The sequence below is a fragment of the Electrophorus electricus genome, chromosome 12, assembly GCF_041902795.1.
Source record: "Electrophorus electricus isolate QZ-2024a chromosome 12, ASM4190279v1, whole genome shotgun sequence".
NCBI lineage: Eukaryota > Metazoa > Chordata > Actinopteri > Gymnotiformes > Gymnotidae > Electrophorus > Electrophorus electricus.
This window is the reverse complement of record NC_137508.1, coordinates 28,455,791-28,470,000: the sequence shown is the minus strand read 5'-3', so window position 1 is coordinate 28,470,000 and position 14,210 is coordinate 28,455,791. Positions and strand designations below refer to the sequence as shown.

The 14,210-nt window shown below is 50.9% G+C and overlaps 1 protein-coding gene across 1 annotated transcript in view; it reads left to right on the top strand.

Annotated features, from left to right (window-relative positions):
- Window positions 1-14,009, top strand: part of fam193a (family with sequence similarity 193 member A) — a 14,528-nt gene extending 519 nt beyond the window's left edge. The window contains exons 2-23 of the mRNA XM_027024377.3: window positions 3,207-3,275; window positions 3,442-3,672; window positions 4,507-4,676; window positions 4,818-4,985; window positions 5,098-5,326; window positions 5,632-5,756; window positions 5,930-6,077; window positions 6,513-6,587; window positions 6,723-6,800; window positions 6,913-7,031; window positions 7,249-7,503; window positions 8,335-8,464; window positions 8,598-8,741; window positions 9,005-9,274; window positions 9,658-9,865; window positions 9,990-10,274; window positions 10,411-10,693; window positions 10,948-11,134; window positions 11,266-11,496; window positions 11,899-12,667; window positions 12,834-12,915; window positions 13,004-14,009. Of these exons, the coding sequence (XP_026880178.3) occupies window positions 3,207-3,275; window positions 3,442-3,672; window positions 4,507-4,676; window positions 4,818-4,985; window positions 5,098-5,326; window positions 5,632-5,756; window positions 5,930-6,077; window positions 6,513-6,587; window positions 6,723-6,800; window positions 6,913-7,031; window positions 7,249-7,503; window positions 8,335-8,464; window positions 8,598-8,741; window positions 9,005-9,274; window positions 9,658-9,865; window positions 9,990-10,274; window positions 10,411-10,693; window positions 10,948-11,134; window positions 11,266-11,496; window positions 11,899-12,667; window positions 12,834-12,915; window positions 13,004-13,097 (4,350 nt within the window). The 3' untranslated portion in view covers window positions 13,098-14,009. The remainder of the gene's footprint in view (window positions 1-3,206; window positions 3,276-3,441; window positions 3,673-4,506; window positions 4,677-4,817; window positions 4,986-5,097; window positions 5,327-5,631; window positions 5,757-5,929; window positions 6,078-6,512; window positions 6,588-6,722; window positions 6,801-6,912; window positions 7,032-7,248; window positions 7,504-8,334; window positions 8,465-8,597; window positions 8,742-9,004; window positions 9,275-9,657; window positions 9,866-9,989; window positions 10,275-10,410; window positions 10,694-10,947; window positions 11,135-11,265; window positions 11,497-11,898; window positions 12,668-12,833; window positions 12,916-13,003) is intronic.
- Window positions 14,010-14,210: the final 201 nt, after the last annotated feature.

Here is a 14,210-nt window from a genome sequence, read left to right as displayed (position 1 = left end):
TCACACACCTTCATATGTTTTGAGGTTCAATAAAGGAGGGTCGAGTGCAGTGACACGTTAGAGGCGTTTTGTCTGGTTTTCCGTAGTTAATAGAGCTAGAAAGCCGGATACAGTAGCTGTTGACACCACAGCTAGCTAGCCTAGCTAACCCTGATGGTGTGGCTAGCTGGTTAAACAGCATAGCTGCTTGGTATCAGGACAAATAAACCTTTAGAGTGGTGAAGGCTACAGGTGGCTACCGTCGGCGCTGTGGCCTTTAACCAAGTCAGTGGTTTAGCCTAGGCATGTCCCTGAGTGTCAGCTGGCTGTGTACAGGGCAGGGTGAGCTGCCTGCAGAGATGTGCGGATCCTCCACCACTCTTTGTCTCGGAGCAGGACACTGGTGGCAGTGCGATGACACTTAAGGCATGTGTGCTCTCTTCCCTTTGATTAATTATTCAAGTGTAGAAAAAGGCGGTCCTCAGAAGTTGTCAACAATAAGTATCATCAGATCAGCTAAGTAAGATCAAATCAGTTTTTGTGTTGTGTTGCTGGGCCTTTTTGGTGCATACCAGCGATTTGATATTTATTTCACTATTTGGTTTAATGTCATTCTGGAAATATTTTCTAAATTGCTGGAAGTGCACTATAGAAATGTTGACACATGTAGCTTGTGACAGTAATCCGCCATATCTGTTGGCACTGGTTTCTTCGTTGTGTCTTGCATCCTTATTAAAAGTGTTCCTCTTCTGTTGCCAAGTAAACAACATCTGTAGATGACGAGGGCCATATGTTGCTTAAAGAAAAGGAGCAGAGCCTGATGTATGAATTACTAGTGAGCTGTGGCTCAGCCTGGCTGTGACTAGTGAACTGTGGTTCTGCTTGGTGTATAAATTACTAGTGAGCTGTGGCTCAGCCTGGCTGTGACTAGTGAGCTGTGGGCTGTTGCTCTCATGCACAAGCACTTAATGGTCCAGTTTGTGTAAAACGTGCACGTCTTTGTGAAAACATACAAAACAAGTGGAAGTCGTGTAACTGAATCCATGGTTTACATGTCTCTGCAGTAGCCAATGAAACGCGGGTTACGTGTCTCTGCAGTAGCCGATGAAACGCGGGTTACGTGTCTCTGCAGTAGCCGATGAAACGCGGGTTACGTGTCTCTGCAGTAGCCGATGAAACGCGGGTTACGTGTCTCTGCAGTAGCCGATGAAACGCGGGTTACGTGTCTCTGCAGTAGCCGATGAAACGCGGGTTACGTGTCTCTGCAGTAGCCGATGAAACGCGGGTTACGTGTCTCTGCAGTAGCCGATGAAACGCGGGTTACGTGTCTCTGCAGTAGCCGATGAAACGCGGGTTACGTGTCTCTGCAGTAGCCGATGAAACGCGGGTTACGTGTCTCTGCAGTAGCCGATGAAACGCGGGTTACGTGTCTCTGCAGTAGCCGATGAAACGCGGGTTACGTGTCTCTGCAGTAGCCGATGAAACGCGGGTTACGTGTCTCTTGCAGTAGCCGATGAAACGCGGGTTACGTGTCTCTTGCAGTAGCCGATGAAACGCGGGTTACGTGTCTCTTGCAGTAGCCGATGAAACGCGGGTTACGTGTCTCTTGCAGTAGCCGATGAAACGCGGGTTACGTGTCTCTTGCAGTAGCCGATGAAACGCGGGTTACGTGTCTCTTGCAGTAGCCGATGAAACGCGGGTTACGTGTCTCTTGCAGTAGCCGATGAAACGCGGGTTACGTGTCTCTTGCAGTAGCCGATGAAACGCGGGTTACGTGTCTCTTGCAGTAGCCGATGAAACGCGGGTTACGTGTCTCTTGCAGTAGCCGATGAAACGCGGGTTACGTGTCTCTTGCAGTAGCCGATGAAACGCGGGTTACGTGTCTCTGCAGTAGCCGATGAAACGCGGGTTACGTGTCTCTGCAGTAGCCGATGAAACGCGGGTTACGTGTCTCTGCAGTAGCCGATGAAACGCGGGTTACGTGTCTCTGCAGTAGCCGATGAAACGCGGGTTACGTGTCTCTGCAGTAGCCGATGAAACGCGGGTTACGTGTCTCTGCAGTAGCCGATGAAACGCGGGTTACGTGTCTCTGCAGTAGCCGATGAAACGGGTTACGTGTCTCTGCAGTAGCTGATGAAACAAACCGAACTGCCTCGTTTGGTTTAACTGTTCCTGCTCCACGGTATTGTTGCCAAGTCTTGGGTTGGTTGCCGGTGTGTCTGGTTTGTCGTGAAGGGGATGAAATGATCAGAGGTAAACGTGGTGTAGTTTGACAGAGAAACCAAACCATGACTGAGTGCTGAACTGCCGGATTCTGTGGCGATGTGGAGTCCTATCTTCTCTTACCCTTGTTTCTCCTCACAATCATCTGGTTGAGACCTTAGGAGGCAGGAGAGACAGGGTGGTGTGATGGGCAGAGAGGAACCTGAAGTAGATCACCGTCTCATGGCTACACGTTATCGCTAAGTTACATTTTGTTTCCTTTCTGGGGATGGAGGAGTTGTTGGTCCTTTGTGGAGTTCCTTCTGTAAACCACACAAATCATCTGTCCATTACTGCAGTCACTTACAGACCAAACCTGTTTGGTCTTCAAGTAGGAATGGGGTACGTGTAGTATCTGGAAACCTGGGCCGACTTTCACTTGCAATTGTGTGTGTCACCCAAGGATGCTGCGTTCTCTCGCCAAGGACCTGCTTGCATCTTCCAATCACAGTCCACCCCAGAACACCACCAGGGGAAATATTAGCATCTTACCCATGTCTCCTCCTGCACTGGAACAGGGCTTAACGTTGGGGCTGTTTTGGAAGTTTTTCCAGGTCATGGAGACGACTTGGAGCAAAACAGAATTTGACAGCAGAGATGTACAGTCACTAGGACAGCTGGCAGAGATGGATACAGATGTTATCATCCTCAGGGAGCAAACTGTGTTTAATATTACATCTGTTACACCCGGGCATGTGGGGGTGGGAACAAGCTGTTTAATAGGAAAAGTGTCTAGATATCTAGTGTAAGCTTGTTCAAGTTTACAGATCTTTCCTTATGTACACAAGTGCTATATTGATTCTTGTTGCTTTAGCAACGTAAGTGGATTCCATGATAGTCTTAGCATTATATGACATTATAGGCAACAGTGTGGAATATGGGCAAAGAAGCGTCTCCGCGGAGACGTTGACTTAAAGGGTGGGATGGTACTGTGCTCATTGTTGGATGGTATTCCCTCCCTTCAGGTCCCAATGAATGGTGCACCACAGTTTTCCGAAGGGCCGGTAAATGCCGACTTCTCCGGAGTCCTTCAGGTAATAAGCAAATCCATGTTTTTGCATGGAGTTTACATCATGGCTCTGATCAAGAGCGTGACCTGGGGTTCAGCTTGGGGTCACAGCTCTGCCAACGTCACCTGTCTGCATACTGGAATTATGTCCCCAACACGGTAAACAGTTTCTTTCTCTCTCCCGCTCCCAGACCCCATTTACCTTTGGCCTGAACCAGAGGGCCCCCTACACCACAGGCGATCGCTGTCTGCTGTGTCGCAGTGAGCGGAAGGACAGTGCCTTGCAGGAATCGGCCTCCAATGGTACAGGCCAGTCTCCCAAAGCCCACAGTGCCCTCCAGTTGCCTCTCTACGTTTGTCCTGATTGCAAGCGCACTGTGGAGAAGGACGGTCGCCAGCCCCCCTCAAACCCATCTCCGTTGGTATGTCCCAGTGCCCTCCTTGGTTACTGATCCATTTTTTCACTTAGTTAGATGGAGGTAATGTTCATCAAAAGTGTCGATACGAGAAAATTAGAATGTGTGTGTGTGTGCATGCTGACTATCTGGTTAGTCAATTCCCTATGAACCAGATAAGCTGTGGTTAAATACCCCAGTCTGGGTTTTAGAGACAATAGGAAAGAGCCCAGTGTGTTCCTCAGCTCTGAGTTGAGCATCATTTGCAAAAGAACCTGAATTTTAGATTTAGGGTGGGTGAGTTTATTGTGTGTGTGTGTGTGTGTGTGTGTGTTGACCAATCTGCATACCTCTCTGCTGCACTGTTTTGTTTTTTTATCTAATTATTTCTATTTTGTGACCTCTATTTACATTCTTGGTCTGTCATGGTCCGTCAGGTCTAGACAGTGGCAGAGTTTCACTGTGGTGACTTCATGTGTATGTTATAATACTGGCTTTATACTGAGTAATGTTTAATAATAATCATCATTTCCCCTTTTAAAAGTCTTCAAGCTCCCAGAGGTCCATTTTGCTGGGAAGGAAACATCTGCAGTCATGCACTGAGATGCTTTATAAATATCGTAAACAGCTGTGCATTAAAAATCCATTATATCTATTTTAATAACTTCCGTAGTATGACTATTGAATCAACATTTTAACTAGTAAACATAACTGCTGATTTGGTATTAAGCCAAGACATTAATTAATTAATTATAAATATGTTTAATATGTAAAAACTCCCTCGAGGTCTTTTGTCCCGTAGACTCTGTATTTCTGGAATTCTTCCGTTGGTGTTAGTGTACACTTTCTCTTCACGTGCAGAGTCAGGACTTTCTGCTGCAGATGCCTGTGGGTAATGGCGGGCTATCCCAGGAGACCATGGGGGCCAGTGGGCGGCTTGTCATGGGGGCGCCCAACCTACCGGCACCCGACCTCAGTACGCAGCTCACCACAGACACAGTGTGCAACTGTGAAGCCTGTAATGGGAGGAGGTGAGGGACCCCAAAACACGCGCCGACCCTGACCCTGACGTAGCACGCGCGGACCCTGATCCAACAAAATTACACTTTAGAAGTGTATAGTTTGTAGTGTCCGAGGAATCACTGTAGTTTTGATGCGTTTCCGCGGCTCAGGGAGATCACGGCTGAGTCGGAGCGTGAGTCCCAACTCCTCCAGAACCACTGGTCCGAAGTGCGCTACCTGGTCCGCTGTATCTACCGCCAGACAGGCACCCCACTGGCTGAGGACCAGAACCAGCCGCTGGAGCGGGACCGGGACAGCATGAAGGAGCTCGTGGACAGGTCAGACGTCTACTGCACGCTTGGAAGTTGTGCGGCTCTGCTGTGGCTGCGGTTGGCGCCGTGGTTCTGTTGCCCGTGGTGACGGTCTTTTAATAAGCCCGTTTTTGAGCAGGCTCTGTGAGAAGGACCCGTACCAGCTATACCAGAGGCTGGAGCAGCAGGCCCGTGAATACGTCCTGGAGACCAAGGTGCGGCTGGTGCAGCAGCTGTCAGCCGGCTCCGAGGTGCCTGGCCCCGTGCAGGGGCCTCCGCAGGCCCACCAGTTCATCTCACTGCTGCTGGAAGAGTATAGCGCCCTCTGTCAGGCCGCGAGGAGCATCAGCACGTTCCTGCTCACGCTGGTGAGTGAGCGCGGGGTCACGGCAGGCCAGGGCCACGCGCCTGCTTCACAGAGGGGGACATTTTTAAGGGGGAGTCCCACTCTGTGAAGTCATGACCTTCGGATATCAGCTTCTCATGAAGTGTGCCGGTGTCCGTGGTAATGGGGATGTTCCCGACTGGCCCATTTAATTCAGTCAGAAACTGTTGACATTTTTCCATCACTGCAGATGTAGATGAAGCCACCATCACATGTAGCAGTGTTCAGGTAGTGGAGACCGTGGGATGTGTAAACTGTGCGTGTGTGCGTACATGCATGTGTGTGCAGGAGAACGAGCACCTTAAGAAGTTCCAGGTGACGTGGGAGCTCCACAACAAGCACCTCTTTGAGAGTTTAGTGTTCTCAGAGCCTGTCCTCCAGAACAGCCTGCCCACTCTGTCTGCCCTGCTCAAGTAGGTCCCACCCCACCATGTCTCTCTCTGACTGTGGGGGGAGGCTCTGTGTGTCTGTTTTATCACTGCTGTTCTGTTTTCCATTTTAAGCACTTGATTGTTCCCATGTTTGAACTTGTTTCCCTGTTGATATCATCCTGTGTGTGGTTGTTGATTTGCTGTGTGTGTGTCAGGCAGGGCACTGCATCACATGACTCCTACAGCGAGGGTATGTACAGGGCCCTGCTGGATGGTCTGTGTGGTCTGGAGCAGCAGATGAGGGCGGTGGCAGAGGAGTGGGCAGAGTGTGAGAAGAGGATAGACGACTACGTAGACGAACAGGTCTCACCCACACACACCGTTTATTAGGACGCTTGAAATGTTCATTTGTGTTTGGCAACTAGATGTAATTGGAGGAGAATCTGGTAAGAGGAGGGATTTCTAAGAATATGTAAATGAGTGATTTGCATAAATATGACATCTGGCTTCAAACGTATGAAGGGTTATCTAAGAAGGTTTGCTTTGGGTAAAAAAAATTCTAAATTAAAAAAAAAAATACTGAAACTTCTGACTTCACCTTCTCGTGTGAAAATGTTGGTTAGTTTTAAAAAACCAATCCTTTCCTTTTCCCGGGTGTGTGAAGAGTGGTGGCCCCCGGGGCAGTGGGGTTGGTCGGGTAACTCAGGGCAGTGTGAAACTCCGCCTCTTTACTAATCCACCAATCGCAGTGCGGCACTGAAATTTACTGGAGCCTTAAACTGGCTTTTCACCTTCCAGCTGCTTTTTAAGGTGGAAGGACAGAACCTCACCAGTCAGAGGAACGAGCCACACAAGTCTCTCATCAGTAAAAATGTACGTTGTACTGAAAACCGTCTTGGTTTGGAACTTTTTATTCAAAGATTTTAAAATCTTTTTGTCATTTGACTTTCAAAGAAAGGAACACCCATGTAGCTTTGTGTGGACCCATGTGAGTGTTCTGTCTCTCAGATGTCTCTAAGAACCAGACAGCGTGTTGTCAAGGACGACGGGGAGATCTTTAAACAGAGGAAGCTCTTTGAGGAGCAGGTGATGCTCACTCTACTCTCTGCACACCCAGCCACCTCAGTAACGACCCTAGCTCGGTTTGTCCATCGTGTGTGTGCGTGAGTGAGTGACCAGAGCAGGACATGTGTTTCAGTTTCTGCAGACCAGTAAGAAGTCTCTGGTGGGTGACAGCACGTTCACAGACACCGTGAAACAGATGCTCTCCTCCAGACTCAACATGGCAGACTGTCCCAACTGCAACTATCGGAGAAGGTACGCTCAATGCTAGGGGCTAGTATACGCATCAGGGCTCTCGCATTCCGCAGTGTTATTAGGTCAGGGGTCGTTGTTGTATGCTGTTGTGTTCCTGGGAACCCCTGTCTGTGTTCCACCCCTCTGGTCAGCTGTTGTACATGATCTGAGTGCGCTTTGCGTCTCGGTATATCCACTCGTTTGTGCACGTTGTTCGCACTCCGTCCTTCTCTGCCAGGTGCACGTGTGATGACTGTAGCCTCTCGCACATTCTCACGTGTGGGATCATGGACGCCCCCTTGGGGGAGGAGCTGCACCTGAAGATTCCCGTGCAGGTGGAGCCTCCCCAGGACTACCTGTCTGAGGTGCATCCTCCCAGCATGTCCTCAGGCAGCTCTGGCTCCGCCTCTGGCTCTGGCTCCGCCTCCAGCTCGCCCATCACGGTGCAGCAGCACCCCTGTCTCCGCCAGCCCCAGGACCGAGCCCCCACGTTGTGAGTCACATCGCCGTGGAACTGTGCCGCACTAAAAACACCACACAGGACGTTCCCGCGCCCGGCCTGCTTAGCTTACTGCAACGCACAGTGTCTTATGTACGTTACTTTCTTGTCCTGTGGTATTGTTGTGTGTAACGGGCCGGTTCATTCAGACACACACGGTCCGGTTTGCGGACTCCAGACCCACCCTGGAGCGAGGGACTGAGACACACCCTTGACCGGCCTGTTGAACGCAGCGATGGGCGCGGTGTGTGTGCAGCTGGCCTGGTTCTGTGATGTTGGTGCTGGATACTGTCAGTCTTTTCTCCTCTGTTTCATGTTGCCCTGTACTTTATTCATGTTTAATCATCTTTTGATCAAGAATTCCAAACGATTAAAATTCTATTGCTCTTAAAATTAGACAAGCATACCTTTTGTGTAGCTTCTGAAGGTTGTAAGAGGTTGTTTAGACTGAGTTCATGTTAGATGGCACGCGTTTAGCTGCGGTGTTTGAGGGTTAGTCCACGCAAAAGCTACACACACACACACACACACACACACACACACTGTATGTAGACGCGTTGTGTGTTTTCTACCCACTCTGGAATCCCTCCAGCTAGCATCGCATTAGCACACTTCAAGGTCACGTGAGCGGCTTGGATACACGGCGCCTTCCCAGCTCAGGGAGTCGTGACCGTCACCTGTGCTGCAGAGACTGATTTACCGCTGTGCTCCCACGGGAAGGGGGGGGGCATGAGCTGAAGTCAGAGGGGGTAACTTGCGTTCTTCACTCCACCTGACTGATGTCATCGTCTCTGATTGTTATCCTTCCATTCTGTCCTCCTCCAGTGGGAGTGACGAGGACGAGGATGAAGTTCCGCCCCTGTCGGCCGTCTACCCCCTCAGCAGGTACGAGGAGGGCGGCGTGAACGGGTTGCACCCCCAGCTCAATGGAGAGGACGCCGCTCTGGAGGACGTGGTATGTGCCGTCTCCTGTCTGTTGACGTTAGAGTGTCACTGCAGTCTCGCCTTAGTCTGACGCGTGTGGGTTGGTCTCTCTGGCTCAAACACACTCTCACACTCTCCTCTCTCCCCCTCCCACACACACGCAGTCTCCACGGGTTAGCAGCAGCAGTTCGTCGGATGGCGATGAGGAGGAAACAGAGGTTCAGAGTGGCACTCATCCTCCAGGCCAGCAGGGAGAGCTCTCGCAAGGAAAGTCTGACAGTCCTCCTCCATCTTACCCACATGCACAGGTACAGCGAAGCAGACATTACCAGTAATGATCTATTCACACATATACAGACACTGTGATGGATGAACCAATACGTCCAGTTAAATGTCAGAGAAAATAGTCGCAAATGGAAACTTCAAAATATATAAACTAATATATCAAAATAAACATAAAAATATTGTGTGAATTGGCCTTTCACACAATTACAAAACAGTTGTGAATAAAGACCCACTGATAAATAGAAGTATTTCTGTGTGTGTGTGTGTGTGTGTGTGTGTGTGTTAGGCAGAGCAGGTGCAGCACCCGTGCGAGTGTCACGTGTGTATCCAGGGCAGCAGTGAGGGTGTTGGGGCAGGTCTGGACACAGCTACCCTCCCCCCGGGGCGTCTACACACAGGGGCTCATCATTTCTTCTCTGAGAAGGGTGGTGGGGTCCCCCCAGCGCTCCACCTCTACCCCCACATACACGGTCACCTGCCCCTCCACAACCTCTCACGCCTGCCCCGGCCTCTGCTACCCACACTGTACTCCAGCTCCCCCCTCACGCACAGCAAGGTGAGCCACGCACACTCGCCAACGCACGTGCATACTCACACATGCACACACTTGAATACATGGCTTTAGGGAATCTTGTGCTGGGATTTCTGAGGTGTGTTGCTGCACGTCACCAGCAGGGGGAGTGCTGGAGCAACATTTCGGTTCTCTGAACTTTAAAATACAGGACGTGTTCAGTTCCTCTGCAGGTTCCCTTCATTGTTGTTTAATTGAATCAGTTCCTTATTTAATGAAAACATCATGAACTAAATGTCAAACACACAAACAACAGAGTCGTTTATGGTTAAAATTAGCATGTATAATCTGCATTTTTCATTAAAAAAAAGGTGTACTGGGAACAATGAAATTTGAAATTTCATTTTGTGCGCGCGTGTGCTTGCTAGACTCCGTCGCCGGCGTCTAACCACGCAGGTGTGAAGCCGCAGGTGCTGAGTCCAGCCCTGCCGGAGCACATGTTCCAGGGCTGCTTCGCAGGGGGCCGAGACTGGAACAGCACTCTGCCCTGCCCCTCACTCAAGTTCGAGAGCCTGTGGGACACGCACATGATGAAGAACTGGAGCCCCAGTGTGCTTCTCCAGGAACCCCTGCCTGGTGACACCCCCCCATCCTGCAGCACATTAATAAACACCCACAGCCAAAGACCAGATGAATCTGTTTTGTAACGTTTTCATAAACACAAGTCAGTCCTTCTCATTCTTTCTCACTTGTTATTCAGGTGACATGTTGGCTCCGCCTCTCCCCGACGTGCCCCTCCTCTCTTCCGGCTTAGACTCTGCCTGCTCCACCACAGGCTCCTCCCCTCTCCCCGCCCCCGAAGGCAAGGAGAAGAAGAACGCCTCTAAGAAGAAGTGTCTGTTTAACTACCAGGATGCCTTTATGGAGGCCAGCGAGGTCCTGTTGGCCACCTCGTCCACGGTGTCCTCTGTGTCCAGCACTGCCACCACTGTCCAGTCCAGTAATACTCACATCCACCTGTCGTCCAAAAGACCCACATCGCTAGGTACAGCCTTCCTGCTCACCTTCCTGATGCAGTTTTGGTGAAATGTTGTGAACTGTTTCGCTGGGTTTGTGTCTCCTGGACAGCCGGCGTCCAGCGTCGTTTTGGTGTTGGGTGTTAAATCTCTATCTTCTCCTAGGAGACGTGTTTCACAACGTGGTCCCAGAAGACCACTTGCAGCCCAGCGCCGTCGCTCCCAGGAAGAGTCCCGCAGGTTCGGCCTCGCTAGCCCCGCTCAGCGGCTCCCCCATCCCCCCTCCACCCAGCACACACCTGCCCAGCATGGGCGCACCGCACTTCCCAAAGACTGTAACTCCAAGCCCTGGCTTCATGGAGGCCCACCCAGGCCTGTGCCTGTCTGCTGACGAGCACCCTTCTGCCACGACCGAAGGTCAAGTCAGCGCGTCCAACAGCGTGTGCAGGTCAGTGGGTCAGATGGCGTGTGTGGGTCAGTGGACTGGACAAATAAAGTCTTGGTAATCACACTCATTATTCATAAGAGACTTAAATCCATACCCAGCAGATGTTTTAAGACCTAATGGCTCGAGTGAAGGGTTGTAGTACAGGCCACTGGCATGTGGCATTCTGGAAAAGTAGAGTAGAGCAGAAGTGTGTGTATGATGTATGGTACCCTCTCTGACCCTGTTGTGTGTGTCTGTGCGCGTGCGTGCTGCAGTGATCCAGACTGTGAGGGCCATCGCTGTGAGGGCAGCAGTGTGTACGAGCCCCAGACATATGATGGAGAAGAGAGCGGCGATGAGGACAGCTGTTCTGAGCACAGCTCCTCCACCTCCACCTCCACCAATCAGAAAGAGGGGAAGTACTGCGATTGCTGCTACTGTGAATTCTTCGGTCATGGAGGGGTGAGACCAGCTGCAGACATGCTAAACCCAGCGGCGCACTCACACACTGCCCCCGTGGCTGATGAATGTTTACACACATGACGTCATGACACTGCCGTTAAAGACTTAATCTGCTGGTATTCCTTGTGTAGCCTCCAGCTGCACCCACGAGCAGGAACTACGCCGAGATGCGGGAGAAGCTCCGCCTGCGGCTCACCAAGCGAAAGGAGGAGCAGCCGAAGAAGGAGGAGGCAGGGGTGGAGCGGGATGGGGTGGAGGATCACCGCAAGGTGGAGGACCTGCTACAGTTCATCAATAGCGCCGACAGCAAACGGGCCAGTAGCAGCAAGGCTGCCAAACGCGCCCGCCACAAACAGAAGAAGGTGTGGGTGGGTGTGGGTGTGTGGGTATGTGGGGGTGTGGGGGGGTGTGCACACTTCTGGTGGGCAAGTGCTTCTGTGTGTGCGTGTACATGTTTCTTTGTGGATGTGTGTGGACATGCATATATGATTGTCCACAGTGTGTGTGTGTGTGTGTGTGTGTGTGTGTGTGTGTGTGTGTGTGCTACACATGTTGTACATGTATGTACTTGCGTGCTTGTGGGTGTATACACGTGCATGCATGTCTGCATATTGCTGTGTGGGCACTTGCTCCTATCTGCACGTGTGTGTGCGTGTAAGGGTAAGGCGTGGGCATGTGTGTGTACGTTCTGTATTTCTGTGTGTTTGTATGGATGTTCATTTGCTTACATGATGTGCGTGTGTCTGTGTGTGTGTGTGTTCCAGCTGGAGGAGAAGGCGCGTCTGGAGGCGGAGGAACGGGAACGGGAGGAGGAGGAGCAGGAGGCGGAGCAGGAGGCGGAGTCGCTGAAGCAAGAGGCGGAGTCTCTGAAGCAGGATCTTCTCCGGCAGCTCCGCACAGCCAAGAAAAAGAAGAAGGAGAGTAAGTCCAAAGAGGCGGCAGCCAAACCCGAGGCCCCGTCCCATGGCCCCGACCACAGCCCCCAGCCGCTCCGCCAGACTGCACAGAACGTTCTGGAGAGCATGCAGAGTAGCAAAGTGCAACTGCTGCACAGCCTCATCCAGCTTGGCGCCAAGGAGCCCCGCCTGGATTCAGACGCTCCGCCCCCAGCCAGGCGAGGCCCCTCCCCTCAGCACAGTCCAAAGAGCTGTAAAGAGAAGCCCACAGAGACTCCCGGGCTTCCCAACAGCAGCGGGCCTCACTTGGAGCCCAACGGCAAGGCCAGACCCAGGCAGCAGCCCAGCGGAAAGAGGCCAGCCGACGCCTCGCAGCCTCCAGAGTCCACACCGAAAGGACCCACCCCTCATCCGGGGCCCAAGCCCCGTATCCCCGAGGAGGTGCCTCCGGAACCAAGAAGGGAGGAACGTAGTAACGCAAAGAAGCAGCTGAATGGAGGGAAAGAGGAGAGCAGCTCGCCTGGGAGCGACGCACCCCATCTGAATGGGAAAGCCACGCCCACAGACTCCCCCCAGACCAAAGGCAAGGCCAAGAAGAACAAGAAGAAGAAAGCAGACAAGATGAACAGCTCCATAGGTGAGCGGGCACGCTTTCTTTACAAACGTTTTGTTTGTAAAACATTCCCTTGGATTGGACTTTGAGGGCGTCTAAATGACTCATCACAAATGACTCATAAAATGATAATTTATTTAATTTCTGTGTGTTTTCTGAGAAGTAAACAAGTGTTTTGCCTTTTTCTTAGATGATGTGTTTCTGCCCAAAGACATCGATTTGGACAGCGTTGATATGGACGAGACGGAACGTGAAGTGGAATATTTCAAAAGGTGCTTTCATTTAAATATAAGGTTTCTGCGAATCACCCAACCACACACACACTAATGAGTTGTTCTCTCTCCCTCCACGCCTCTGTAGGTTCTGCTTGGACTCTGCCCGACAGACCAGACAAAGGCTGTCCATCAACTGGTCCAACTTTAGTCTCAAAAAAGCCACTTTTGCTGCCCACTGAAAGGAGTTTCCCTTAAAGAGACTGCCAGGAATCAATCAGCAATCTCGCCCTCCATCCCTCTCTCCTTCCCTCTCTCTTTTCCTGTTTGTTCTTCCACTCTGTTCACCAGGCTGACTGCTGCTCCCTGTGCTGCTATGCTCCAACCACTTGCTCCTCTGGACTACATTACCCACGCTGCCTTGCCCTGTCCTTGTTGCTGTGCGGTTCCTATGGAGAACCCAAATTCGGCTTCGTATTCTTGCAGTACTTGACGAGGAAGAAAAGAACAAAGACAGAAACAGCCCGAATGGTACTCGAGTTTTTGTTTCCTTGTTTTCTCCTTTTTAAAAATGTTGGCGTGCGGTTTTTGTCTGCGAGCTGTGCGTTTCTGTGGCGTGTGCCACGGTCCACATGTTCGTCTGGCCTTCCCGGTGGGCACAAAGCTTACCGTGTGTCTGGATGAAGGCTTCGCGAAACAGACAAATTGAAAAAAAGCTGAATGTGTTCAGAATGAAGCAAAGGGGGCAAAAACAGCCTGTTATGGCCAGTAATGGTGGAGTGCAGCTCTGGACACAGCGCTTCCTGCCAGTGAGCTGAGCGCGGGAGCAGTGTGGCCACACCAGGAAGATGGCAGACACTTGACTGACCGTTCGTGTTGGGTTTCTCAGTTACATTTAACAGCTGTTCAGTAAAGTGTTAAATAAATCATGTTTTTTTCTTTTCTTTCTTATGTTCGACTTGTAGCCAGCTTATATCAGAGTACTTTCAGAATCAGATTGAAAGAAAAGAACAATACTCCTACTATCGATCTGTTATAGAGTGTATATTGTATTAACACTGAAGCCTGACTGGCTACTTTTTAACATATTGTTAAGTAATATTAAAATCTTGTCTTTCTTTTTTGAAAGATGGAATACAGCAGAATGGCAGAGGCCTATGTGTCCTGTGTCAGTTTCCTTCTACACATCATGAGGAAGAACATTTGATCTGTCTGCTGTAACCCAGCTTAGATACACCCACCACACGCCGCACACAGTGTACACATATACACACACGTGCACACACGCGCGCGCGCACACACAAACACGTGCTGTAGGCACACATCCACCCACCATACACATATGCACACACGCC